Below are 27,365 nucleotides of genomic sequence, written 5' to 3' on the forward strand. Positions count from 1 at the left end.
GTCTCTAGGTTTTCAAGCTCCGCCCTACGTTGCCCGTAGGGTAACGCGCATGCGCATATCTCCCTGTTTGCCTAGCAACCGCCGCGCGAGCGAAGACCGTCCGGAGAAATGGTCAGTCAGTCAGTCAGTGAGTGACCACCGGCCCGGTCAGTGTGAGAGAGAGAGAGAGTGACCACTGACCACAGGGCCTGACCTTCACTGCTGTCATAGCAACTACTGATTTTATTTCTCTCTTTGACTTTGACTTTGTATTTCCGTTTAGGCCAAAGCGACCACCATCAAAGAGGCTCTGGCCAAGTGGGTAAGTGTCTGCTGGAGAGAACCTCTCGCACCTGCGTGAAAAGGAGGGGGTAGGTTGCACAGGACGGAGCTGTGGGGTGGAGGTTGGGGACTGTGGCCGTAAATGGGAATGGGATGAGAGGGAGAAGTGGGGAGAAGGTGGAGTGAAAAGGAAGAGAGGGAGGGGAGAAAGGGAGAGGGAATTAGGGAAGAGGTTGGAAAAGTGTAGGGGAGGGGGTGGGAAGGGATTGGGGTAGTGGTGGGAGAATGTATAGAAGAAGGAAGTTTTGGGGTAATAGTAGTCAGTAGTGGAGTTAAGTGGTGGGGGCGCGAGGGTACGAGAAGGGGTTGGATGTGCGTGAAAGTAGTGGGCGTGAGAAGGCTTGGAAAGGCGTCGGGCATATTAAAAAAAAATCTGGTCACTAAAGCTGTATTGTAGCATGTGGAGAAACAAATATTTGAGTTTGACTCTACCCAACGAAACAAACCAAATGCATTTCTTACTTATGCAAGACAATAGCATATATTTGATGCACTGTGGGCAGGTTTGATAACTGAACAGATGCCCATTTAACTTCAACGGAAAGACATTAGATGATGGTTTCTCCCCGCTGTGCCTTGGCAGCAGTTGCTTCAAGCTTTAGTGTGTCCCTTAGCACATAATCCTGGACTTAGGAATGTGCCAGTCTGCAACACTTGGTTGAGGTGATCTTTGGCCGAGCTGATGGTCCTCTAGGTGCAGTCAATGTTTGTTTCAGTGTGCATCCAAGGGAATAGACTGTATAACCCAGAGTCCTGCGTCATGGACCTGCTTGGGACAAACTTCAACACAAACCACTGCACCTTTCTCTAGACTTCCTTTGCAAAGGTACACTCCAGCAGGAGATGATTTCTGTGACAGTCTCTGCCCTTCCTCGCAGCCGCTTTGAGGGCAGCATGCAGTGGCGCTCAAGTGTCCAGGTGTGCATGAAGGATTTCACACGAGCCAAGTTAAAGCCTTGGTGCAAATTGTAAAGTTCTGGTGATGAGGCATTCTGCTGAGGGAACAACCTGACAGGATCTACCCTCTCCTTTTCCTGCAGGGTCTCAGGGATGCCAAGTGCCAACCAAGAGAGAGTGGGCAGCTATTCCGGACTCCTGATTGAGACTGCACTACTGATGTTGGTGTAGAGCAGTCACATCCAGTTGTGAATTCTGTCCCTGAAGTCGATCTTGGAGAGCATATCCCAAATTAGGTGTGCAATATCCTGTCAAAGGCCTTCTCCTGTTCTAGGCTGATGAGACAGGTGTTTCTCCCCCCCCCCCCCCCCCCCCCCCACCCCCCAATCCTGCACATAGGTGAACATAGCCCTGAGGAACGTGAAACTCTCAGAGATTATCCTGCTGGCATAGCACAGGTTTTGTCAGAGCAGACCTGGTTGGCAATGACTTTAGACAGGATTTAGTAATCAACATTCAGCAGTGAAGTTGGTCTCCAATTTCTAATTTCCTCCCTCTTCCGACTTCTGCTTGTAGGTGAAGGTGATAGTATCTTTTCTCATGGATTCATACATGTTACCTGCCAGAAGCATACTGTTATACACCTTCAGCAGGTCCTGGCCAGTCTAGTCCCAAAAGAGTTGAATACAACTTGGCTGGTGGTTTTGTTTTTGTCTAAGCACTCATGAGCCTTGGTGAGCTCATCCAGAGATAATGGCTGGTCCCGCCTCCCTTGTATGCAGTTGTGTAAGACCTCTGTAATAGCGGGCAGTAACAACTAGAAGGCCGTGCTGTCTGTGGGCATCTTGTCATACAATCTGGCATAAAAGAATTTGTGGATCCCCAGGATGTCGGACTGGGATGGCATTATCAAACCATCATCTTTCTTCAGGCTGCCGAGTACAAAGTTGTCCTTCCCTACCTTCTGGAAGAAGAAACGGGAACATGTCTCATCCTGCTTCACAATGCGGACCCTGGATGGTGGATTACCTTTTAGGCTTCCAAGGCAAAGACCGAGGCTTGGTGGCTGTTCACCCCCTGGAGACCCTCTGTGACATCAAGCCCTGTTGTCTGCAGCAGGAGTAGGTTCTGCGTGCCTTTCTGGATTTGGACAGTTTACCCCATAAATCTGAAGAACATCTTGCTGTTTCACTTGACTACTTCCCATCAGTCTGCTGGAGACTGAAAAAGGGGCTTCATGGTTCTACAACGTATGTAACCCCTTTTGTGCTCCTCAGTGTTTTCTGGGGTCAACAATTTCAGATTCAACTTCCACATACCAGCATGCTAGTCAACCTGTAGGTGACAGTAGGCCAGCAGGAGGCAGTAGTCAGAGAGGAACACTGGCTATACATTAATGGATCTGACCAAGAACGTGCGGGACACAAACAGGAAATCTATTCTTGAATGGATAGACCCACCCCCCCGTCGCAACCAGATGCACCTACGTTACACTCTGTCTGCAGAGATACTGAAGGTGTTGTGCAGCTTGGCAACTCTAATCATTTCCATCAGGAATCTGGACATGGCATCCTGTTTGCTGTCAGCCTTCTGGATTGTCTGCCTGCGTCATTGATACAGCTGAAGTCTCCAGCCAGCAGAGAGGGACCTGGATCCTTAACACAGATGGGTAGATTTAGAGTCCTTGACTTCCAGTCCTGGAGGATATGAAAGAGACCTGGTTTTTTGGTCCAAGTGGGTTGGGAGGGTGAGCCCTGGGCCCCAGGCAATGGTGAAGAGAGAGTGAAGTTTTTGTTTTTTTGAGCTACTTAAAGGAAGAAACAGAAGTTGAAAGTTTGGATGTCAAGCTTGGCACCTAGTCATAGAAGTCATGGCCTTAGAATAGGCTAGTTAGTGAGGGGAAATATGCAAGAGACCAGGAGTTGGAGTGCAGAACTCTTGGAGGATCATAGGGATATTGAACATGACAGATTGAGAAGAATGAGGGCACAGAAGTATTTGGTGACAAAGTAGCACAAACCTCAAATGGTAATGATATATTGGATGACGTATTTCTTTCAGGAAGAAAGATCAGGTGAGAAGGCAGCTGAAGCTGTGGAGGTGAAGTTATATGGCCAGGTACCACCAATTGAGAAGATGGATGCGTCCCTCTCTACGCTGAGCAATTGCGAGTAAGTTTTACAAGACTGACTCTTGAGTGTTTGCGGGTGTCTCTTGTTCCTACCCAGTCACTTCTACCATTAAAATTAGAACTTTTATTATGAAAGCATAAAGTCTCCAGGGTTTCTTTCCTTTCTGTTGTAGCACCTGACTTGTTTGGGCCTTTTTCCACCATTGTCACATATCTTAATTAGTTAGACATTCTTTGTTGAGTCCAGAGTTTTCAATCCCAATTGTGACTGCCCGTCCTTCCTTTTCTTTCCCCCCTTTACTCTTTCTTCCCCCTTACCTATTTGTTCCCTTTCTTCCAGCTTCCCAACCCATCCCCTTTGTTTCCTCTCCCTAATGCCTCCCTCCCCCAGAAGTACTGAGGTGAATTGCTCACCATTCTGCTTGAGATCAGTAATCTCTGTAGAATTTTGTCAGCACTCCTGATTTTAAAAAAACATTGTCAATATAATGCATATTGTAAACTTTGAGTTATAATTTTCCTCCAATACTACTTGCTTATCAATTTTGTTTTAACTGTCTCCCTTTTATTTAAAGAACAATTACATCTTTCTACTTCTGCCTCAGTTCTCCATATTCTTTTTATTGATAACTGTGTGAGTCTCCAAACACTTCTCATCACCTACAAGGTTAAGGTGAAATGAAATATCATCATTTACCCAGGTGAATGCAACTGCAAAACACTGGCACCTTAGACTAAGCAGTCATCCATCACCTCAGATACTTTCACATCCACCACCCACCCCCTAATAATCACCACCACTAATGCACAATGTGCACGTCTACCACGGCCTTTGGCAGCACGTTCCAAACGTGCATCGGAAGCAAGTCCAAGATATCTCGGATGTAAACCACTTCTTTCAACCTTTTTTCAGGAAGTTATCTCTTTCGACAAACTGCATCGAAAAGATTGCAAACTTGAATGGACTAAGTAAGTGTGTTTCTCTCTTAATAAAAGTCAACTTTTAAAAAGTTTCAGTAATATTGTTTTAAGTTTTGTGATCTTCATTAATCACACTCTCAACCTAGGTTCCACATTTTTATGCGGAGATTGACAAGAAGCAAAAATGTAATGTCAACTCCATTCATGTTAATAAATCTGGCTACTTAATGCTGTAAGCAGAATTGCACATACAAGTGTTTGGCTTTCTGCTGAATCATCCACTGACTTAAACACTTGGCTCACATGTACTGTGAAGCACCATGTCCACTGTACAAGATTGGGAATGGTAGGGAAGGGTTTATTTAACCTGGCTAGCAAACCAGAGAACTGGAACTACAAATCTCAACATGACAAGTTCAGAATTTAAATTTGGTTTTTAAAAAGCCTGGAAATTGAAAATTTGATATCAATAGACTTGATCATGAAAATATTGGAGTATTTAAAATCTGACTGGTTCATTAATGTCTTTTAGGAAAGCAGGCTGATTGATCTTTCTCAGTCTGCTAATCTGTGACTCAAATCCACATTGATATGATAATTCTTCAATGCTATGTGAAGTGGCTTAGCAAGCTGCTAGCTGGTAAGGGAGAGATGTGTTCAGAGATAACGGGAACTGCAGATGCTGGAGAATCCAAGATAACAAAGTGTGAAGCTGGATGAACAGAGCAGGCCAAGCAGCATCTTAGGAGCACAAAAGCTGATGTTTTGGGCCTAGACCCTTCATCAGAGAGCTCTCTGATGAAGGGTCTAGGCCCGAAATGTCAGCTTTTGTGCTCCTAAGATGCTGCTTGGCCTGCTGTGTTCATCCAGCTTCACATTTTTTGTTATCAGGGAGAGATGTGTGCCACATGAGACAATAGATTGCCAGATAAGTGAAGTTCCAGTGTCTGTGGGAGATTTCTTGAGCAGGGTTGATGTGGGATTTGTTAGCTGGGGTGTCTGTTTAGAGGAGAGGCATCACTTTTATACTTAGGCAGGATTGGGTGTTAATCGTCTAACATTTCCAGACTATTAAGGTGAATTAAAAACCAAAGGAACTGCAGATGCTGTAAATCAGGAAAAAAAACAGAAGTTGCTCGATAAGCTCAGCAGGTCTGGCAGCTTCTGTGAATTTCTGAGGAAGGGTCACAAGACCCAAAGCATTAACTCTGATTTTTTTTTTTCTTCACAGATGCTGCCAGACCTGCTGAGCTTTTCTGGCAACTTCCGTTTTTGATTATTAAAGTAAATTTTTCCCTTCTAAAGCCTCCAATTCTAACTCTGAGTTGGAGATTTTCTCAGACTGTTTCAGAGGCTAGGTAATTTGAAATTTATACTTCCCATGAAGTTCCCACTTATCTTGTACATTGAGATTTCTCCAAGAATATACCCTGACCCTATCAGATCTGTGCCAATGGGATTGCTTCACAAGTTACTTATAGAAGGCAACTAGACCCAGTAAGTAAAGTGTTATTTAGCTGCACGTTCAGAGCCGCAGGTTTTTTTTGTTTGTTTTTACCTGTTATTCTTTTCTGAGTTGAACAGAAAGATCAAGTGAAGGTCAAGCTGGATTGTCACTTCCAGAAAAGCAATGATCTGTCTTCACTGAGTCAGCCACTGAAATGGAATTGATGTGGCAGTTGGGCAGCATCCTCAGTGACTACTGTATGATATGTGGCTGAAGGTGCCCTCCACATCGTTGCTGAGAAACAGACTGCTTGTAGCAGCAAGCTGTGCAAGTAACTTGTGCATCGCCATGGGATTGAAGGGGTGAAAACTGATGTTCGAAATATCACTTAATTTTATATCCCTATCTGATCTTTGGCCCAATAACCATGTTTAGCCGTGAGTTCAAAACTGCCAACTCTGTTCAGAATTGCAAGGGCTGTATTGAAGCACTTGAGGGGTTGGAATTTTCTGCCATAATTTGCTCCTATTGGCCCTGATTTTAGTCTTTTTCGGGGGATTACCTGGCTGCGAGATGGGGAAAGGGAAATTTAGTTAGAAAATGTCTAGGGTAGCTGAAAATTTTTACATAAATTTTCTATGTCAATCTCGTGTTACTTAAAAAGTGAAATGTTTTTATTTAATCATATTTTTCAGAGAAGTTAACAATTCTGTCACTGGGAAGGAACAATATAAAGAATTTAAATGGTCTGGTATGTTAATTTAGTTTCACCGTCTTCTTCTAAACCTCACTGCTGAAAGCTGCACTTAATGATTTGGAGATATTCTCTGCATAGAAGAGAAAGTTGAGAGGACATTCAGTAGTGGTATTTAAATCATAGGTGCCTGGACAGGATAGCTAGGGGGAAACTGTTCCTGTTGATGCAAAGAGCAAGAACCAGAAGGAACCAATTTTAAATTGATTGATAGAAGAAGCTACAGTGACTTGAAGAGCTTCTGTTAAACAGCTGGTAATTAGGAATTCAAATGTGTTTAATAGACCAGCATTTATATGTTTATTTAGGCAATTTGTAAATGTTCAGTAAATCTGTAATTTAGCACAAACGTAGTTTCCATATTCCCCAATTCCCCCAAAGTCAACATCGCACTAGGGAAGAACTCAACATTTTTAAAAAGCTCATCAGTAAATCACCTGAATAATCATTTATGAAAACATAATGCACTGTCCACCAAGGCAGTGCAACAGTAACAAAAAAAGGGGAGAGCATTAAATCAAAATGATGTTGGAGAGGAGAAAACGCAACTCCCAACCCCTGCCATGCCCACCCATCTCTAAAGACTTCAAGGATACTGGTGGAAACAATTTTTAAGCAATCTGTTCAAATTTGTTACAACACACCTCTGGGGCAGGAGGGACTTCTGGACCATAGGGTGAAAAGTCCAGCTCTTTATTTTCAAAAACCCATCAGCAGATCACGCAAATGATCAACAGAACATGCAAATTAGAAGAGCTGTCCCCCAGGGCAGTGTAATAATACATAAAACGAAGAGGTGGGGAACACAAGGGAAGGAGATAAACCAACATGGTGTACAGCAGAGGAGATAATGAAGAAGACCCCAGTTCTTGTATTTATTTTAATCAGCCTGTTCAGACGCTTTGCGACATATGCCTGGGGTGATTGAACTTGAACCCAGGCCTCCTGGAAAATTCATTGCATCACCTGCTTTAAATCATCTCTAGAGCTGTTCTAATTTATCCTTGAGGGCTGTTATAGTGCAGTGGTAGTTTCCCTACCTCTGGGCTAGGAGGCCTGGGTTCAAGTCCTACCTGTTTCTAATAACAGGCTGATTAGAAAATGCCTACTTTTAAGGAAACCTACATTTCAAACACTGACAGAGCACAGTCCCTAAAAGTGCGGTGGAACCAGATTCATAGGACTTGAAAGTAGACCATTCAGCCCTTAGAGCCAGCTCTGCCATTCAACAAAATCTTATCTGATCTATCTATGAACTTCATTCCACTTCCCTATCTATCAACTCAGCATTGAATAATTTCAATGAACCAGCTGCCACTGTTTTCTTGGGAAAAGAATTCACATTCAAACAACCATCTGACAGAACAATCATTATCACATTCTTAAGAACAAAATCCCTATTTTAAATTTTGTCCTGTAGTTCTAGTCTCCTGAAGAGGAAATGCCTGTTGACATCCATCCTGTTTTCCTTAGGTTCTTGTATTTTTTAATTGTCATCTCTTTTTCTGCTAAACTGCATTGAATGTGTGTCCAATGTGTTCAGCCTTTCTTTGTAAAATAGGTCCTTCATCTCAGAAATTAGTCTGCTTCTAATACAATTATCTATTTTCAAATACAGAAATTAAAACTGTACATGCACTACTGGTGTAATTGCACCAAGGCCCTTTTCAGGTGGACTGAACCTTCCCACTTTTACATTGTGAAATTACCACAAATGTAAAATTACCGCAAAGCCTTACCAGAAATGCCAGCATTCCCTTTGCCTACCTAATCACTTGCTGTGCCTGCGTATTAACTTTCCACTGCTCACGTTCCTGGACCAGATCCCTCTTTACCTTAGAGTTCTGTAATGCTGCTCCATTTAAATAATAATTCTATTATTGCTAATTCTATTCTTCTTCAGGCTGGAATTGACAAATTTACATTTTCCTACATTATGGTCCATCTGCCAAACTTTTTGACCACTTACTTTGTATGTATCTCGCTCTGGACTATCTCTTGACAACGTGACAATTCATTTGGACAAATGGGAACTAAGTAGTTATCTGAGGAGAATAAAAAAATCTCAGCATTGGAGAAAGTATGAAGGAGTAGAATCAGTTAAGTTGCTGTTTAAGAGAGCCAGCTTGGTATGACTAACTGATTGGACTCTCTCTCTGCTGTAACCATTTAATAAATTACCGTATGGCTCTGAGTTTAGCTAATGAAAGGCCAAGCAATGCAGAGTGGAAAAAGTTTCTGAGTTAGTTGAATTTTGGGGGGATTTAAATCAAAGGAAGTAAGATTAGACTGTTCATGTCCTTTACCCTGGGGAAAGCTGTCACCCAATTAATTTAAATTTCTCTTTCAAAATATCACTATCCTACTTTGGTAATATGTTCATCAAAAGATAATTCCAAAGTCTTCTATACATGCATCAATAGTAAAACGGGATTTACACACCAGGGCATGGCTGAGATACTTTGTACTTTACATCTGACTTTACCAAGGAGGTAGATGATAGAGGTGTATCACTAGTGGGGTCAGAGGAGTGTCATTGGCAAAGTTAAAAATTAACAAGGAGTAAGTGTTGGTTATTTAATGTTGACAGGGTACTAGGACTGGATGAGATGCATACTGAAATAAATGAGAGTGGAAATTGCAGGGCTGCTGGCAGTAATTCTTCAAAATGCCCTAGAGTCGGGAATCGCCATAGGACTGGAGAATTACAAACATTGTGCCTTTGTGCAAAAATATTTGTAAGGATGAACCCAGCAATTACAGACCATCATTTTAACTTGTGGGAAACTTTTTAAAGTCAATTATTTATGACAGAATTGGTAGAAATCGATAAAGTTGTGTTGTTTGGAAAGAGCTGGCATGGATTTCTAAAAGGCAGTTATGTGTAACTTGCTGGAGTAACAGAAGTGGTTGAAGAGGGTAATGCTGTTAATGTGTATATGGACTTTCAAAAGGTATTTGATACGGTGGTACACAACAGACTTGAGATATAAAAGATATAAGTGGTATAAAAAGGACAAGTGGCAGTGTTGTGCGTTGGTAAACTGATAGTAAACAGAATAGTGTCAATGGATATTTGTCATGCTGGAGGAAGGTTTGTAGTGGCATTCCCTGAGGTCAGTATTGGAGCTGTTGCTTTTCCTGATATATATTAATGAATTTAGACCATGATGTGCACAGGGCAATTTCAAAGTTTGCAGATGATACAAAACTAAAATCATTATTGATAGTTGTAAAAACCCATTCAGTTCACCAGTGCCCTTTAGGGAAGAAAATCTGCTGTCCTTTACCTGGATTGACCTACACGTGACTCCAGGCCCATTAAAAATGCAGCACTGTTACTCGGTGGGTAGCACTGCTGCCAGGAACCCAGGTTTGATTCCACTCCGGTGACTGTCTGTGTGGAGTTTGCATTTTCTCCTGGTGCTCTGGTTTCCTCAGTCCACAGATGTGCAGGTTAGGTGGATTGGCCATGCTAAATTGCTGATAGTGTCCAGGGATGTATAGGTTAGTTGAGTTAGCCATGGAAAATGCAAGGTTATGAGGATAGGGTAGGGAAGTGGGTCTGCATGAGATGCTGTTTGGAGGGGTGGTATGGATTCGATGAACCAAATGGCCTCCTTCCACACTATAGGGATTCTGTGGCTTTTTCTTAACTGACCTGTGAAATGGTGTGGTAAATCATGACCAACAAGTACTGGCCTTGCCAGTGAGGTTCACATCTTTCGAAAATATAAAACAAAATTGTTACTGCCTACCCTTCGGTACTTTTCCTGAGGTGTAGTGCCCAAAATTGAGCACTGTTATTAGGATGCAGTCGAACCAGAGTTCTGAACAGATAAACACCAATTCAGTTAGTTTTCTAGTTCTCTGGAAATGGAGGATAACATTCCAATAGTCTTTTAAATTATTTTTTCTAATCAATTTCACTTCTTTAGTGTTTTGGCTTGCTAACTGCCTTCAATAATGCAGTGTTTGTTGTTCAATCAATTTGTGTTTAATTCACAAATCCTGTGGTGTGTCAAATTACAAGGAAGCAGACAACATACCAGGTTTTTACCGAGATCCAGGCATGTTAATCAGTTTTACTTTACTTCCTACAGGAGGCAGTGGGGGAAACACTGGAAGAGTTGTGGATTTCATATAACTTGATTGAGAAGCTCAAAGGAATTCATGCGATGAGGAAGCTGCAAGTTCTGTACATGTCAAACAATCTGGTAAAGGATTGGGGTATGCTTCATTTTGTTTAAAAATGGAAGTTTTGTACTTAGAGAGTGTTTCATAATCTCAGTATATCCCAAAATGCTTTTTGACCAATGAAGCATTGTTTTATTGCAGTCTAACGGCTGAGGTTGAAGGAATGCACCATCACACTGCTCCGGGTGTCTCAACATTTAAAAAAAAACATGTTTCAGTGACAAAGATGCTCAACAAAATAACAGACGACACTAAGGTCGGTGGAGTTGTGGATAGTGACGAAGGATGCTGTAGGTTGCAGAGAGACATAGATAAGCTGCAGAGCTGGGCTGAGAGGTGGCAAATGGAGCTTAATGCAGACAAGTGTGAGGTGATGCACTTTGGTAGGAGTAACCGGAAGGCAAAGTACAGGGCTAATGGTAAGATTCTTAGCAGTGTAGATGAGCAGAGAGATCTTGGCGTCCATGTACACAGAACCTTGAAAGTTGCCACCCAGGTTGACAGGCCTGTTAAGAAGGCATACAGTGTTTTAGCTTTTATTAACAGAGGGATCGAGTTCCGGAACCAAGAGGTTATGGTGAAGCTGTACAAAACTCTGGTGCGGCTGCACTTGGAGTATTGCGTACAGTTCTGGTCACCGCATTATAAGAAGGATGTGGAAGCTTTGGAAAGGGTGCAGAGGAGATTTACTAGGATGTTGCCTGGTATGGAGGGAAGGTCTTATGAGGAAAGGCTGAGGGACTTGAGGTTGTTTTCATTAGAGAGAAGAAGGTTGAGAGGTGACTTAATAGAAACGCATAAAATAATCAGAGGGTTAAATAGGGTGGACTGGGAGAGCCTTTTTCCTAGGATGGTGATGGCGAGCACGAGGGGGCATAGCTTTAAATTGAGGGGTGAAAGATAGAGGACAGATGTCAGAGGTAGTTTCTTTACTCAGAGTAGTAAGGGAATGGAACGCTTTGCCTGCAACAGTAGTAGATTCGCCAACTTTAAGATCATTTAAGTCGTCATTGGATAAGCATATGGACGTACATGGAATAGTGTAGGTTAGATGGGCTTGAGATCGGTATGACAGGTCGGCACAACATCGAGGGCCAAAGGGCCTGTATTGTGCTGTTATGTTCTATGTTCTATATTAATATCAGATAACATGGTATAGAGCTGGATGAACACAGCAGTAAAAGCAGTATCAGAGGAGCAGGAAAGCTGATGTTTCGGGTCAAGACCCTTCTTCAGAAATGGGGGAGGGGAAGGAGATCCTGAAATAAATAGGGAGAGAGGGGAGGGGGATAGAAGATGGATAAAGGAGAAGATAAGTGGAGAGGAGAGAGACAGGGCAAAGAGGCGGGGTTCGAGCCAGTGGAGATGAATGTAGGTGAGGAGTTAGTGAGGGGATAGATCAGTTCAGGGAGGACGGAAAGGTCAAGGAGGCAGGATGAGGTTGGTGGGTAGGAGATGGGGGTAGGGCTTGAGGTGGGAGGAATGGTTAGGGAGGCGGGAACTAGCTGGGCGGGTTTTGGGATGCAGTCGGGGGAGGGGAGATTTTGAAGCTTGGCAAGTCTACATTGACACCCTTGGGCTGCAGGGTTCCCAAGCAAAATATGAAATGCTGTTCCTGCATCTTTTGGTGGCGTCATTGTGGCAATGCAGGATGCCCAGGATGGATATGTCGCCCAAGGAGTAGGGGTGGGGAGGGAGTTGCAATGGCTCACGACTGGGCAGTGTAGTTATTCATTGTGAACTGAGCGTAGGTGTTCTGCAAAGCGATCCCCAGGCCTCTGCTTGGTTTCTCCGATGTAGCGGAGGCCACAATGGGAACAGCGGATACAGTATAGCACTGTAGCGTACGTGCAGGTGAACATCTGTTTGATGTGGAAGGTCTTCTTAGGGCCTGGGATGGGGCTGAGGGGAGAAGTAGAGACAGGTGTAGCACTTGCTTTGGTTGCAGGGAAAAGTGCCGGGGGTGGTGAGGCTGGAGGGGTGTGTGGAGTGGACAATGGAGTCACGGAGAGAGTGGTCCCTCTGGAAAGCAAATAAGGGTGGGGAGGAAAAAATGACTTTGCAGATGGCAGAAATGTCAGAGGATGATGCATTGGATTCGGAGGTTGGTGGGGTGGTACGTGAGGACGAGGGGGATTCTGTTATGGTTGTTTTTGCGGGTGGGGAGTGTGAGGGATGAGTTGTGGGAAATGTGGGAGACACGGTCAAGAACATTTTTGACCACTGTGGAGGAGAAGTTGCAGTCCTCGAGAAAAAAGAGGACATGGGATGTCCAGGAGTGGAATGCATCATCTCGGGAGCAGATGTGGTGGAGGTGAAGGAATAGGGGATGGCCTTTTTGCAGGAAGGTTGTTGGGAGGTGGTGTATTCTAGCTAGTTGTGGGAGTCAGTACATTTGAAATGGATATCGGTTTCCAGGTGGATGCCAGAGATGGAGACAGAGAGGTCCAGGAAGGAGGGAGAGGTATCAGAGATGGTGGAGGTGAACTTAAGGTTGGGGTGGAAGGTGTTAGTGAAGTGGATGAACTGTTTGAGCTCCTCGTAGAAGCACGAGGTGGCACCAATATAGTCGTCAATGTAATGGAGGAAGAGGTGAGGGATAGGGCCAGTGTAGCTTTGGAAGAGGGATTGTTCCACATATCCTACAAAGAGGCAGGCATAGCTTGGGCTCATGTGGGTACCCATGGCCACCTCCTTTGTTTGTAGGAAGTGGACTGACCTATCCCCTCCCTAACTCCGCACCTACATTCACCTACACTGGCTCTAACCCCGCCTCTTTGACCTGTCCATCTCCTCTCCACCTACCTTCTCCTTTAACCATCTTCTATCTGCCTCCCCCTCTCTCCCTATTTATGTCAGAATCCCCTTCCCTTCTCCCCATTTCTGAAGAAGGGCCTCGACCTGAAACGTCAGCTTTCCTGCTCCTCTGATGCTGCTTGGCCTGCTGTTTCATCCAGCTCTACAACATGTTAGCGCAGATTCTCCAGCATTGGCAGTTCCTACTATCTCTATCATATTAGTATTAGATTTTTAACAACAAGATCTGTTGACAATGTATCTTAATCAACACAATTATTGGTTTATTATCAAATGAAATCTTATTCAATAATGATGCAAAAATTAGTTAAAGTATGAGCCAAATAAAAACCAAAAGAACTGCAGATGCTGTAAATCAGGAGCAAAAACAGAGTTGCTGGAAAAGCTCAGCAGGTCTGGCTGCATCGGTGAAGGCGAATACAGAGTTAACGTTTCTGGTCCGGTGGCCCTTCTTCAGAACTGTGTTGGTTAAAATACGGTCTGAAATATAGAAGTACAAGTGCTGTCTTTCTAAATATCCCTAAAAAATACATACACACAATCTTCAAGAAAATAGAAGGGAAAAAGAGCTGATTTTTTTTCAGCAACTGGCTTTTGGAAAGAAGAACACATTAGCCAACTTTGTTTTCACTTTTTTCTCTTTGTGATGCTTTTTCAAGGCTTGGAAATTGTCATCACCACCTCAGTGAGTACTGTTAGAATGGAAAGACCAGCTATTATAAATTGGTCAGCAGTCCATAGAAACATTGCTGCCTCAGGGCTTGTGAACTCAAGCTTTCACTTGGGTTCCTAGCCCTTGCTCTTCGAAGCCTTGCTTTGGCCAATGGATTATTCGTGACGGCGAAAGAATTAAGTGTTCAGACTTCGTTGTGCTGATGTTTTAGCGTGTGTGTTCCAAGTCATTAATCATGCACTTGCAGATACAACTTGCTCAGGATACATAATCTTGATGTTCTTTCAATCACATTTACCTGAACTCAACAATTTTCAGAGATGGGAGACATTAACTAGGCAGCTTGTCCTTCGCATGCTTTCCTCTAAATGAACCAAATAAGAACCAAGCTAATCACTGTTCGAAACAGTTCCAGCCTAGGACTCTGAAAAAGGGTCACTAGACCTGAAACTTTAACTCTGATTTCTCTCCGCAGATGCTGTCAGATCTGCTGAGATTTTCCAGCAATTTCTATTGGCCCCAGTCTAAGGCATCAGCTATAAGGAAGCACCTCCAACAGTGCAGCACTACCTTAATACTGCACTGAAATGTCAGTCTAGGCAGTGGATTCAAATCTCTGAGCTGGGATTTGAATCCACAATGCTCCTACACGTAGGCAAAAACAAAATCACCAAATCTGTCAATATCTTTGTGATTATTTGAAGTTCAAGCTTCCTGACTTCATCAGTGTGCCTTTTCTGATGCTGTGATGAGTGCTGGAATATTCAATACACTGGAAATCTCCACTCTGAGTGTATAATCTTAATGCAAAGTAGCAGATGGATGTCAACCTACTTGCTCATGGGCTCTAATTATAACCTTCCAAAGTCCTCTCAACTTAGGAACAGTTCCTTCAGCTTGAAGAATTGCTAAATTAATTGCTATTTAAGGAATGTGAAAGCCGGAAATTAGGAATTATAGACCACTTAACCTAACATTTTTTTAATAGAGAAAATGCTGGTGTCTATAATTAAAGGTCAAGGACTGAATACCTTTAAAAATGTTTTCAGAACAGCAGAGAACCGGAAGGATTTGCAAAGAGTATTGAATTCCTGATTGAATTTGCTTAAGAGATTGCAAAAGTAGTGAACAGGAATTGTCAATGGTCATTGATTGTATCAACTTCCAGAATGTATGCGCTGCACAAGGGTGTAGCAATAAGTATGGAAATGCAATAGTACAGACGGTTTAATTGTAAGTGGTATAGATAGGCATTTATTTGGCTGAAAATGAGACTCAGGATGGTATGTTGCTTCCCTGGTGCTAGACTTGAGGATGTCTCAGAGCAGCTACAGGACATCCTGGAGATGGAGGGTGCACAGCCAATGCTCGTGGTACACGATGGTACCAATGACATAGGTAGAAAAAAGAGATGAGGTTTCAAAGGTAGAATATGGAGAGTTAGGAAGCATCTGAAAAGTGGAACTTCAAAGGTAGTGATCTAAGGATCGCTACCAGTGCCATGTGCCAGTCAGAGTAGAAACAGGATATATCAGATGAGCATGTGGCTAAAGAGTTAGTGTGAGCGGAACTGTTTCAAATTCCTGGAGCACTGGGGCCAATTCAGGGGGAGATGGGACCAGTACAAACTGGACAGGTTATACCTGGGCAGGACCATGACTGAAGATTTAGGTGGAGTACTTGCTAGAGTGAATGGAGAGGGTTTAAACTAAGTTTAGGCGGTTGGGAATCAGAGGAAAGGGAATCAAAGGTGTTACTAAAAACAAGAAGGTTTGATTTAAAAGGAAAGACTGGATTAGGGATTTGAGTTCAATGATGAGCCATGACCGTAATGAATGCTGGAGCGGGTTTGAGGGTTTGAATGCTGCTTAATGCTACTCCTATCTTCTATGTTTTTATGATAGGCTCTCTTAGTAGAGGCTGTTGGAACAGAAGTAGGTCATGCTACTACTTGACCCTCCTCTGCCATTCAGTAAGATTATGGCTCATCCGGTTATGGCCTTAACTCCATTTTTCTGACTGACTGCCATAACACTTGTAGACAAAATTCATTCAAATGCATATTCAATGATCCTGATTCCACTGCTTTATGAAGAAGAGAATTCCAAAGATTAATGACTCTCAAAGAAGAAATTCCTCCCTAATTCTATCTTAAATGGGAAACCTTTATTCTGAAACTGCTCCCTTTTTCTGGACTCACCCTGGAGTGTAAACATCCTCTCAGCATCAACCTTGTCAGACATTACAATTTTTGTCTTGATAAAATCACCCTTGATTCTTCTAAACTGAAGAATAAAGGCAACCTTTTCTCATTTATCAATCCTTTCATCCCAGGAAGCAACCTGGTGGGTGCTGTCTCACTAATGTCTTGAAAAGCTGTGGCAAGACTTCCCTACTTCTATGTCAGATCTCACTTGCAATAGGGCCAATGTTCCATTTGGCTTCCCAATTTCTTCCTCCATGCTGACCTTTTATGATTTGTACACTAGGATACTCAGATTCCCCTGGACTGCAGCATTCTGTGGCCTCTAACCATTTAAGTACAGTTGTGTTTTCTATTCTTCCCATTCGGTGGACAGCCTTGCATTTTTTTCACTTTGTAGTCCATTTGACAATTTGTTTCCCACTCATTTGCCCTATCTTTTATGTTCCTTTGCAGACTCTTTGTGACCTCCTCACAACTTGATTTCCTACCACTATTTGTATTGTCAATGAATTTTGGCTACAGTGCAGTTAATCCCTTCATCCAAGTCATTAACATAAATTTTAAAACCTCAAGACCTCAATACTGATCTTTGTGCCACCATTATTTACAGTTAGATATACTATCTCTGCTAATATGTTACCTCTAGCACTTTGTGTTCTTATCTTTTTGTGTTCTTGACTTTTATCTCTTATGTGGCACCTTATGGAACTTTTTTCAGAAATCCAAATACCCAAGTTCCTCTTTATCAATGGAACCGAGAACTTCAGTAAATTTGACACGATTTTCCTTTCACAAAACCTGCTTGATTTTAGTGTAATTGTTTACATGTTTTGCTATTGTTACCTTGGTAATGGGGGTGGGGTGACGGGAACATGACTGCGATATATGAAATTATGAGCGGCAGGAAGGAATTTTTCCCATTGGAGGGATCAATAACCAGGGGGCATAGATATAATGTAAGGGGCAGGAGGTTTAGAGGGAATGAAGAGAAGTTTTTTTTCACTCAAAGGCTGGTGCAAATATGAAATTCTCATGTAAGGGTGGTCGAGGCAAAAACTTCCATAGCGTTTAAATATTTGTATGTACTGTTGTAATGCCAAGGCATACAAGGCTATGGACCAAGTGCTGGAAAATGGGATTGAATAGTCAGGTGGTTGTTTTTTGACCAGTGTAGACTCAACTGGCCAAAGGGCCTTTCAGTTTTGTAGACCTCAAAGACTCCATGACTGAATAGCTAGAAACAGTGACAGCTCAAAGCAACTTTGGAGTCCAATATAGAAATTGTTAAAGTATCACAGACAGACATGTACGTAAAGAAAACGCTTGCTATAAAGCCAGCCTTTTTACCTAGAGGACTGGATTACAAGGGCGAATAAGTCACATTTCAGTTGTATAAAACCCCAATTATATCACACCTGGAGCTCTGGGCACCACATTTTAGGAATTTTAATTGGTTTTGCAGAGTTGATTTATCAAGGGTTTAATTACACCGATTACACAACAAAGGATTGTACATCCTCCAGTTGACAGTTGAGTTGATTGAAATTTTCAAAATATTAAGAACAACAAATTGGGTAAGATGGTGAGAAACTATTTCTTCTGATTGCAGGCTCTCAGTTTATGGGACATGATCTGAAAATTCAGGGCAGATTTTTCAGGAGTAGAATGAGGACACAGTTTGGAACTCTCTTCTGTAAAGGGTGCATGATTCCAGATCAGTTGTTAATTTTTAAATCTGAGATTAACTAATGAAAACCTATCAATGGAATTAAAGGATGTAAGACAGTTTTAAGGAAAGTAGGTGTGGATCAGCTGTAAGCTCACTAAAAGTACAGGAAAAGGGGCTGAATGGTTTCTAGTCCTGTGTCTTTGAAATAACTGCAAGCAGCCTGAGTTGCTCTCATGCCATCTGGTGGCCAATTGCAGAATAGCATGGTTAGAGACCTGGAATTGTGACTTTCAATGTTGCCCACATTAAAGATGTGAGAGAAATCGGATTAATTGACCAATTTGTTCAAAGAGTTATCACAGATGCAGTGAGTCAACTAGCAACAAAAACAAAGTTGCTGGAAAAGCTCAGCAGATCTGGCAGCATCTGTGAAGGAAAAAACAGAGTTAATGTTTTGGGGTAGTGGGAGCCGCAGTTGCTGGCGAATCTGAGATAACAAGGTGTAGAGTTGGATGAGCACAGCAGGCCGAGCAGGAAGGCTGACGTTTTGAGCCGAGACCCTTCTGCAGAAACCCCATTTCTGAAGAAGGGTCTAGACCCGAAACATCAGCCTTCCTGCTCCTCTGATGCTGCTTGGCCTGCTGTGTTCATCCAGCTGTAGACATTGTTAATATTCTGGGGCCTGGACTTGAATTGTGCCATGGTAGAATTTGAATTCAATAAAAATCTGGAATTATGAGTCTTGAATCTAATGCTGATTGTCAGGAAAACCCATCTAGTTCACTAATGTCTTTTAAGGAGGGAAGGTGCCATCCTTATCTGGTGTGGCCTGCATATGACTCCAGATGTGGTTGACTCTTAACTGGCCTCTGTGTAATTAGGGATGGGCAATAAATGCTGGCCTTGACAGCAATGTCCTCGTACTGTGAATGAATTAAAAGAAAATAATTCTTAAAAGGCAATTTTCAGCTGACCCGCAACCACGTATACTTTAAAAGACACACTTGACAACTAAATGCCAGAGACAGCAAGGTGTAGAGCTGGATGAACACAGCAGGCTAAGCAGAATCAGAAGAGCAGGAAGGCTGATGTTTCGGGCCTAGATCCTTCTTCAGAACTTCTTACTATCTCTGAAACAACTAAATGCCAGGCAATTTTCATGTAGAAGTTTACTACAAGCTCCAGATGGGATGACTAAACAAAGTAAATTACTTTTGTGGCGAGAAACTGAGTTCATGTTGCAGTCAGTGAACCACTCATCAGCTTGAAAAAAGTGAAAAGAGGGCAGGAAGGCCAGCAATGAAGGCCTGTGATAAGGCAGAGACCAGGAGAAATTGAATAACAAAGGAGTTCATGAATCGCCAGTTAAAAAGAGTGGTAATGGAGATAACGAAGAAACACATGTTTTGTCCAAATGAAGTGTGACTTGCTACATAAAAACCATCTAATAAAACATGACGGAATAAAGAAAACCACCAAAGACCAAATTGCAGAACAGAGGAAGAAAAGATGTGTAGAACTGGACAGCAGCAGAAGTTGTGATCAGAAATAGTTGAATTCATTGTTGAGTTCCAAATGCTGTAAGAGTGTCAAGTCGAGAAATGAGGTGCTGTTCTTTGAGTTTGTGTTAGGACTCTCTGAAACAGTAGTAGGCTAAAGACAGCAAGGTCACGCTGGAAGAAGATGGAGACTCAGAATGATAAGCAATGGAAAGTTGGGATCATGTAGTGATCTGCATCTTGATCTGTGTTTAGTCTTGTCAATGTAAAGAAGATTACATTGTGAGCTGGAGTTACAGTATACTAGATTGAAAGATGTAAATTACTGTTTCATTTGGAAGGAGAGTTTGGAATCTCAGATGGAAGGAAGGAAGGAAGGAAGGAGATGAAAGGACAAATTTGCATTTCTTGTGCTTGCACATCAAGTTGCCATGGGAAAGTGTTGAGATGACTGGAGAATGGATGAAGGTGTTACAGTACTGTACTGGCAGAGGTGGGAGTATGTGTAGGGGAAGACATTTGGTGCTTTGGGAAAGGATGAAAACTGAAGTGAGTGATCTGGAATGAACATGTAAGAGGATGTTGTTTGGGGTGACCCTTCAGAACATTATTCTGCTTCTGAAGAAGGGTCACCGGACTCAAAATGTTAACTCTGCTTTCTCTCCACAGATGCTGCCTGACGCACTGAGTTTTCACAACAATTTCTGTTTTTGCTTCTGATTTTCAGCGTCCACAGCTCTTTTGCTTTTATTTGAAAAGTTATTGGTGTAGGTTGGAAGAGACTGCACAAGGGGAGAACAATGGAATTGAGACAGGAAGAAACATGTTTAGAGAGGCAAGAACAGGCTAAAAAGATGGAATGACTGGGGCAATGATGTTTTTCAGTCTTGGGAAGGAAGTAAAAGTGGGTAGTTCTGATGAGTATAATCTTACAGTCTAGCATCACCCTCACAAAACCTTTTTATGCCTTTCAAGTGCCTGTACATCCTTTTCCTTACATGGTAATCAAAACTGTAAGCCGTACCTCCGTATGTATTCCAGCTATGTTCAGCAGACTCTCTTCGATTAGAAGTAAGCTCTAGCCTTTTTTGTTATAAATGGCCCTATTAATGTGTTGCTACTTTTCAAGATTTGTGTGTTTGTGCTCCTGGATTCCTTTTTTTTCAGTCTTATTTAAATTATTTTCTACTACAAAAACAATGAAACCTAATAAAATATCTCACATTTACCCCATGTTGAAATGTATTTGACAATTGTATGTCCATTATGCAAATATATTTATTATTTTCTTTGCAAATTGTCATAGTTGTGGAGTCATACAGCATGGAAACAGACCCTTCGGTCCAACCAGTCCATGCTGAACATAATCCCAACTAAACTAGTCTCACCTGCCTACTCCTGGCCCATATCCCTTCATCTCTTTCTTACTCCTCATGAAGTTCATTCCACATGTGAACCACCCTCTGTGTAAAAAAATAAAAATTGCCCCCCCCATATAGTTTCTAAATTTCTCTCCTCTCACCTTAAAAATCCCCCATCCTATGGAAGAGACAACTACTATTAACTCCATCATTATTTTATCAACTTCTATAAGGTCACCTTTCAACCTCTTATGCTCCAGTGGGGAAAGGGCCCAGCATATCAAGCCTTGCTTTGTAACTCAAACCTTCCATAGGAGGCAACATCCTGGTAAATCTTTTCTGAGCCCTCTCCAGCTTAATAATATCCTTCTTATAACTGGGCGACCAGAGCTGGGCACAGAAGAGGTCTCACCAATGTCCTGTACAACCTGAACATAACTTCCTAACTCCTATACTCAAAGGACTGAAGAATGAAGGCAAGCATGCCAAACGCCTTTTTATAAATGACGCAAACTTCAAAAAAAAAGCACCTAAACCCCTAGGCCCCTTTGTTCTACAACACTACCCAAGGCCCTACCATTAATTGTGTAAGCCCTAACCTTGCTTCTTGTACCAAAATGCACTCCCATTTTTCAGTCCACGACCCATTTGATCAAGAACCTCTTGTAATCTTAGAAAACCTTCTTCACTGTCTACTACCACAAATTTTGGTGTATTTTGCAAATTTACTAACAATGTCTTCTCTATTCTCATCCAAATCATTTTTATAAGTAGCAATCAAAAGAGGACCCAGGACCAATCCCAGTGGAACACTGTTGGTGACAGTCTTCCAATGCTAAAAACAACTCTCCACCACTGGTCTCTGTCTTTTGCCGTTAAGCCAATTATGTATCCAACTGGCAAGCTCACCCTGAATCCCATATGACCTAACTTTACCAGTTAGTCTATCATGCTGAACCTTGTCGGAGGCTTTACTAAAATCCAAGAAAACAAAGCCTACTGCTCTGCTTTCATCAATCTTTTTGGTAAGTTCCTCAAAAAAACTCAATTAAGTTTGTGAGATGTGACTTTCCTCGCACATAATCATGCTGACTATCCCTCATCAATTTTTGCCTCTCTAAATATCCGTAAATCCTATCTTTTATAATTACCTCCAACAATTTACCCACACTGAAGTCAGACTTGGGTCAAAGTTCCCCGGTTTCACCTTACAAATGTTCTTAAACAAGGCTATGTTGTTAGCCACTCTCTGGTCATCGGGCATCACACCTGTAGTTTTCGATGATGCAAATATTTCTGCAAGAGGTCTTCAAGACCTCTCGAATCTCCCCATCTGTAATTTGAACTGTTTCTAAAACATTAAATTTATTTGTCTGCATTCTCTAATCTCCATTTCTTTCTCCATGGTAAAAGCTGACACAAGCTATTCATTTAGTATCTGATAATGCTGCAAATTTAAATATTGTATTTTTGATTTGGGAATCTAAATAGTTAAAATAAAACTTTGAAAAGCATTGGCCTGAGTTTTTTTCTTCTGCACTCCAGTTAGCTACCTATTACCACTGCCGCTCAATATCCATCTTGCTCATTGTCTTATGTTCCAATAATATTTGGGATATTTACCCCCTTCCGATTGTGGCCAAATCTCTAAGGTCTACAGTATTGTAATCTAATGACCTAATAAAGGGTCTGTGTTGGTACTGAGTAAAAAGATTAGATCATAGTACTCTAAAGCTTCCTCTCCACCATCTTTATAATGACCCAATCACTTTGTGCCTACGTTGAACTGAAGCCCCATTCAAATAGCAATCTGATGGTTTCATTTTATATCTATTCATTGTCCCCCCCCATTTCACTTCCCCAATATTATTCCAGTAGCTACCATCAGTTCTGAGAAAGAGTCACTCTGATTTCTGTCCACAGGTGCTGCCAGACCTGCTGAGCTTTTCCAGCAGGTTCTGTTTTTGTTTCTGATTTCCAGCATCTTCTGTTCTTTAGTTATTACTCCAGTAAGTCTTTTTGCCCCTTTTGACTATTGACTGATTTCAATAGTCTCTTTTCCCATGCATTGGCGGAGGGATGTTAAATTTTTGCTCTCATTTCACTGTCTATTTAAAGTGATTTTAGTGAACAATGTGCTGTGCTGTATAATCTTGCATAACTTTGGATTCTTCTCTGGCCAGGTGCCAGCACTCAACTCATTGGTGCCTTCCTGTGTTGCAATCTCCATTTTAAGTTGCAATCTGATTACTCATGTCTCTGTCTCTCCATGTGATGGATTCAAAGGTATATTATCACATCTATGTGATAGAATGAGATGTTGACTGTTATATCCCTGAATCCTTTTGAAATTAGATGAGGGAGGTAGGCATTATTTCCAGTGGTTCATTAACTTAGGTTGTCTGTCAACTCTGATTCTCTAGGTAACATTTTAACTCACCGTAAACTCATTCACTCAGAGTTAAAATTAGGCCTTTTGTCTCTGACTTTGAGAAGTTTTTAACTTCCAAGAGTAAGTGGGCTTGGGAGTAGGATTGAAATCTACAACGCTTTCGAAAGCCAGTTTCAATCTGCCTGCTTCTACATTTAACTGCAGTGCAGGGAGAAGTGGGGTAGTTCATTTCAGTATCTTAATGTCTCATTAAGAGCAATTTTTATAATGTGCTTTATAATTTAATTTCTGTTCCATGTGTTTACTGGACTTCCTGGATCTTGCAAGTGGGAGCAAGACTGACATTACACAACAATTGAGGGGGCTGAAAAAATACTCTCGTACTGAAACATACCAACTGCTTTCCTGCCTGTGAGAGACTTTTGCTCGCTGCTTGTTCTTGAGAAGTCACTGACTTTACAGCTGCTTGCCTTTGGAAATTTGTACATCTGATCTCCAGCTATGGTCTATCAGGTCAGCATTGTAGGTTGTTTATGGTGTTTTCACTTGGATGGACAGCAGGAGCAGAAGCAACACCAGGCTTCTCTTGAACCTGTTGCTTCTCAGATGGGTGAGCAAGAGGTGAATCCCGCAACACCAGATGTTCAGGCAGAAGATCAGCTTGCTGAACAATAGTATCTCAGAGGCTCAGGTTATTGTGTTTTCCGGGCAGTCTTGACTGATGTTGCCAGATTGTGATGTTCTACAAGCGCAGAGCATCTTTAGCTAGATGCATGAAGCATTCTAGGCACCTTTTCACCATCCCTCTTCCTCTGGCCTGTTACTATGATGAACAGTAAAAACACTTTCAACAAAACCCTCACTTCCATGTCTCCACTGACCTTCATCTTCTCATGGCCTATCTGCACTTGCTGTTTAACTAATATTTTCATCGCCTCTGTTTAATGTGGTGCTCAGGGTGTAAGCCATTGGTGAGGGCCTGTGGCTGCATGTACTTAATGTACACGCTTGATTGCAGTGCTAGCTACTCTGTAGTTTGATACTGTGCTCTAGAAGTAACCCCTTCGTCAATGAATCCTGGATTCAGTATCTTTGTCCAGCTGAGCTGAAACCCCATTCTCCTCCATCCTCTATATGGGATCTCCATGACTTTTCTTGTTAGTACCATCCGTTCACTGTTGCTCACATGATAACTGAAACATCAGATGAAAAACCTATCTTTCTTACTGATTCTACTGAAGTGTATGTCTAGGTTGGTGTGTATAACAGTGCACCTTCCAAAATGTGTAAACTCCAAGAAGGTCTCATAGTTCTCCCACCCCATTTCCGGCAACATGTTTGTCTGTGGGGGATTGAAGCCATTGATTAAAATTGGTAGGAATGTTCCTCTTCATCATGATGTACGTGGTAATATTTCATTGACATTAAGTCTTTTAGTGAGTGTTGTGTACACTACAGCTCTGTGATATCTCATTTCAGTGCTCCCTTTCCCTACACAGGGAAAGAATACTCCACTGAGTGAGACTAATGGTGTATATTGAAAAGATTGATGAGAACGTACTTCTTGAGGGTTGCTATGCAAGATTAAGATAAGGTGATTGTCAGTGTGAATTTGAGGAAATGTGTAGTCAAAAGATGTGTGCAGCTGTAAGTAGGTGTGAGCAGTGATGTGTAGAGGTGGGCTCGAGAAGGCACACTGAGGAGTTGAGGTCACATATACTTAAATATGCCACTAAGCTTGCTTTTATTGCACTGAGGAGGTCATAAAGTCATTGCTTGCCACTGTATTGAGTGTGGCTTCACACCTCCAGCCCAACCACCACCCCCCCCAATTTCCTTTGATTATTAATAAACTGCATCTATTCATGGTATCTCAGTCCCCAGACATCAATCACATACAGGGAGGTATCACTGAAGCGTGCTACAGTTATCTAATGTTCAACCATTCTGACAGTTCAACTTGCACCTTTCTGGGTTACCATCTTGCCCACTTTGTCTAATTTATGAAGACCGGAAGTCTGATGTAAATGATTGGGTAAAAAGCCTTTGATAGCACTGCAGCACTTCTGAGTTTCCCAGGTACGGGGTCTTCAAGATCCCATCATGCAATCTAGTTAAAATCCTCTTCTGACTCTGTCATCCTGTCTCCCCCTGTATGCGCACATGTTGATCTCCCCCACCTCTGTCTGTTGTAAGCACACAAATTTGATTGTATCCTTCTTTAAACTTTTAGCTGAGTTCAGCAAGCTGGCTGATCTTCCCAATCTGGTCGACCTCGTCTTCGTAGGAAATCCCATTGAAGAGAAGTATTCGGCTGAAGGCATCTGGGTGGAGGAAGCAACAAAGAGGCTCACTAGGTTGAAGAAGCTGGACGGTATGTTCAGTTTGTCTGCTAACCGTGTTGTAAAGATAAACAATTCATCCACATGAGTTTTGTCTCCTTTTCTGGGGCAGGATGCTCTTGCCGTCAAGGGAGTGCAGTAAAAGTTTACCAGACTGGTTCCAGACGTGACAGGACTGACGTGTGAGGAGAGAATGACTAGATTAAGATTGTTTTTGCTGAAGTTCAGATGAATGGGCTGGGGGGTGCTGTCGCTTGTTGACTTTTAAAATTCTAACAGGACTAGACAGGGCAGATGCAGGGAGGGTGTTCCCAATGGTGGGTGTGTCCAGAGCAGTCACATTGAGTCACAGTCTGAGGATTCACGGTAGACCATTTTAGAACGGAGATGAGGAGACACTTCTTCATTCAAAGAGTGGTGAGCCTGTGAAATTCATAGTTAATGCCAAAACATTGAGTGTATTCAAGAGGTAGCTAGACATAGCACTTGGGGTAAATGAGATCACATGTAATGGGGAGAAAGCAGGATTAGGCTATTGAGTTGACGATCAGCCATGATCGTGATGAATGGCAGAGCAGGATTGAAAGGCTGCATGGCCTCCTTCTGCCCCTATCTTCTATGTTTCTAGGAAAGCACCAGTGAACTGAGTTGTATTGTCAATATAATTTAATTTGAATCCTTTCACAAAACAGTGTAAGTGACATTATAAAACCACTATAAGTGAAAAGGGTGAATCAGCAACGTGCATTGTCAATCACGATCACTGCACTAAAACGTCCCCAAGATGTTTCACAGAAGCATAGGGTGGCAAAATTTGATCTGTGTGCATGTGCCTACCCTCTATGGAATGATCAGCATCACCTCAAGCTTGTTTCATGTTTTTGGAAAGCCAACCAGCAATTTTACTGATGATGTAATCTCTTTTAAATTTAGGGGTGCCTGTCATTAAACAAGTGGAAGAAGAGGCTGAAGACTAATGCCCACATAATGCACGATGTTGGAAAGACCTTCCAATGTTCTCCTCCACCATTGCACTTTCTCCATTCTTGATTGTGACCAAACAAGCTTGCTAGCTGTAGTTTCTCAAATATTCCTAGCATGTTCTTTTGCATTGTATTATGACTTGTTGTTGTTTGTTGAAGCAGTGAATTTACTGGAATCCTGTGACCAGTTCCTAATAACCCGAGTTTTTAAAGGCAAAAGAGATGCTTCAGCCAGAGGAAATAATCATTTTTAAATATAGTTTTGCAAAGTGTTAGTTTATAACCATTTTTTGATGAGGGGGACAAACATTTGATCATTTTTGGTAGTGCATTTGAATTTTTATTTCAATTTTTAATTTAGCTTTAACTTATTTGTAATTATAAATTAACTGTAGAATGTTGTTATAATGCAGTTATCTAACTTGGGAGTGTAATGTTACTCTTGGACTGGGACCTTCCCCTGCCCTGGCTTCTCATGTGCAAAACGGCAACCTTACTTCATGCTTCTCCCGTCAAGATCTGTCCAGATTTTTAAGTAATTGCCTAGTTTTTGTAAAGTACCTTTTATCTGTTTTATACAGAATTATTTATCAGAAGATGTTGTAAAAATGTGCTATCTTGTGAAAAATGATTTATTCTGGTAACTAATAAAGCTAACTAACTTTCCCATGTTGTTTTCTCTTGCGATTGATTGCAAAGGCCTGATACTAAGTCCTTTCACCTCCATCCTCCTGAAGACAAAGGATAGATGTTGT

General features: G+C 42.0%; 1 protein-coding gene across 1 annotated transcript; it reads left to right on the forward strand.

The window, feature by feature from the left end:
- Positions 1-50: 50 nt before the first annotated feature.
- dnal1 (dynein, axonemal, light chain 1) lies at positions 51-27,276 on the forward strand. Its single transcript, XM_048536994.1, has 8 exons — positions 51-111; positions 263-301; positions 3,280-3,389; positions 4,263-4,318; positions 6,413-6,468; positions 10,575-10,701; positions 25,519-25,659; positions 26,561-27,276. The coding sequence occupies exons 1-8, from the start codon at positions 109-111 to the stop codon at positions 26,602-26,604; spliced, it is 576 nt and encodes a 191-aa protein (XP_048392951.1). The 5' UTR covers positions 51-108; the 3' UTR covers positions 26,605-27,276.
- The last annotated feature ends 89 nt before the right edge of the window (positions 27,277-27,365 follow it).

Source organism: Stegostoma tigrinum, chromosome 10 (genome assembly GCF_030684315.1).
Source record: "Stegostoma tigrinum isolate sSteTig4 chromosome 10, sSteTig4.hap1, whole genome shotgun sequence".
Lineage (NCBI taxonomy): Eukaryota > Metazoa > Chordata > Chondrichthyes > Orectolobiformes > Stegostomatidae > Stegostoma > Stegostoma tigrinum.

What these genes read in the sequence shown, in the direction of transcription:
- dnal1 (XM_048536994.1), top strand. An exon ending in TGCAAACTTGAATGGACTAA is followed by an intron (nt 4,319 to 6,412) that starts GTAAGTGTGTTT and finishes CATATTTTTCAG; the next exon opens with AGAAGTTAACAATTCTGTCA. An exon ending in TAGGTTGAAGAAGCTGGACG is followed by an intron (nt 25,660 to 26,560) that starts GTATGTTCAGTT and finishes TTTTAAATTTAG; the next exon opens with GGGTGCCTGTCATTAAACAA.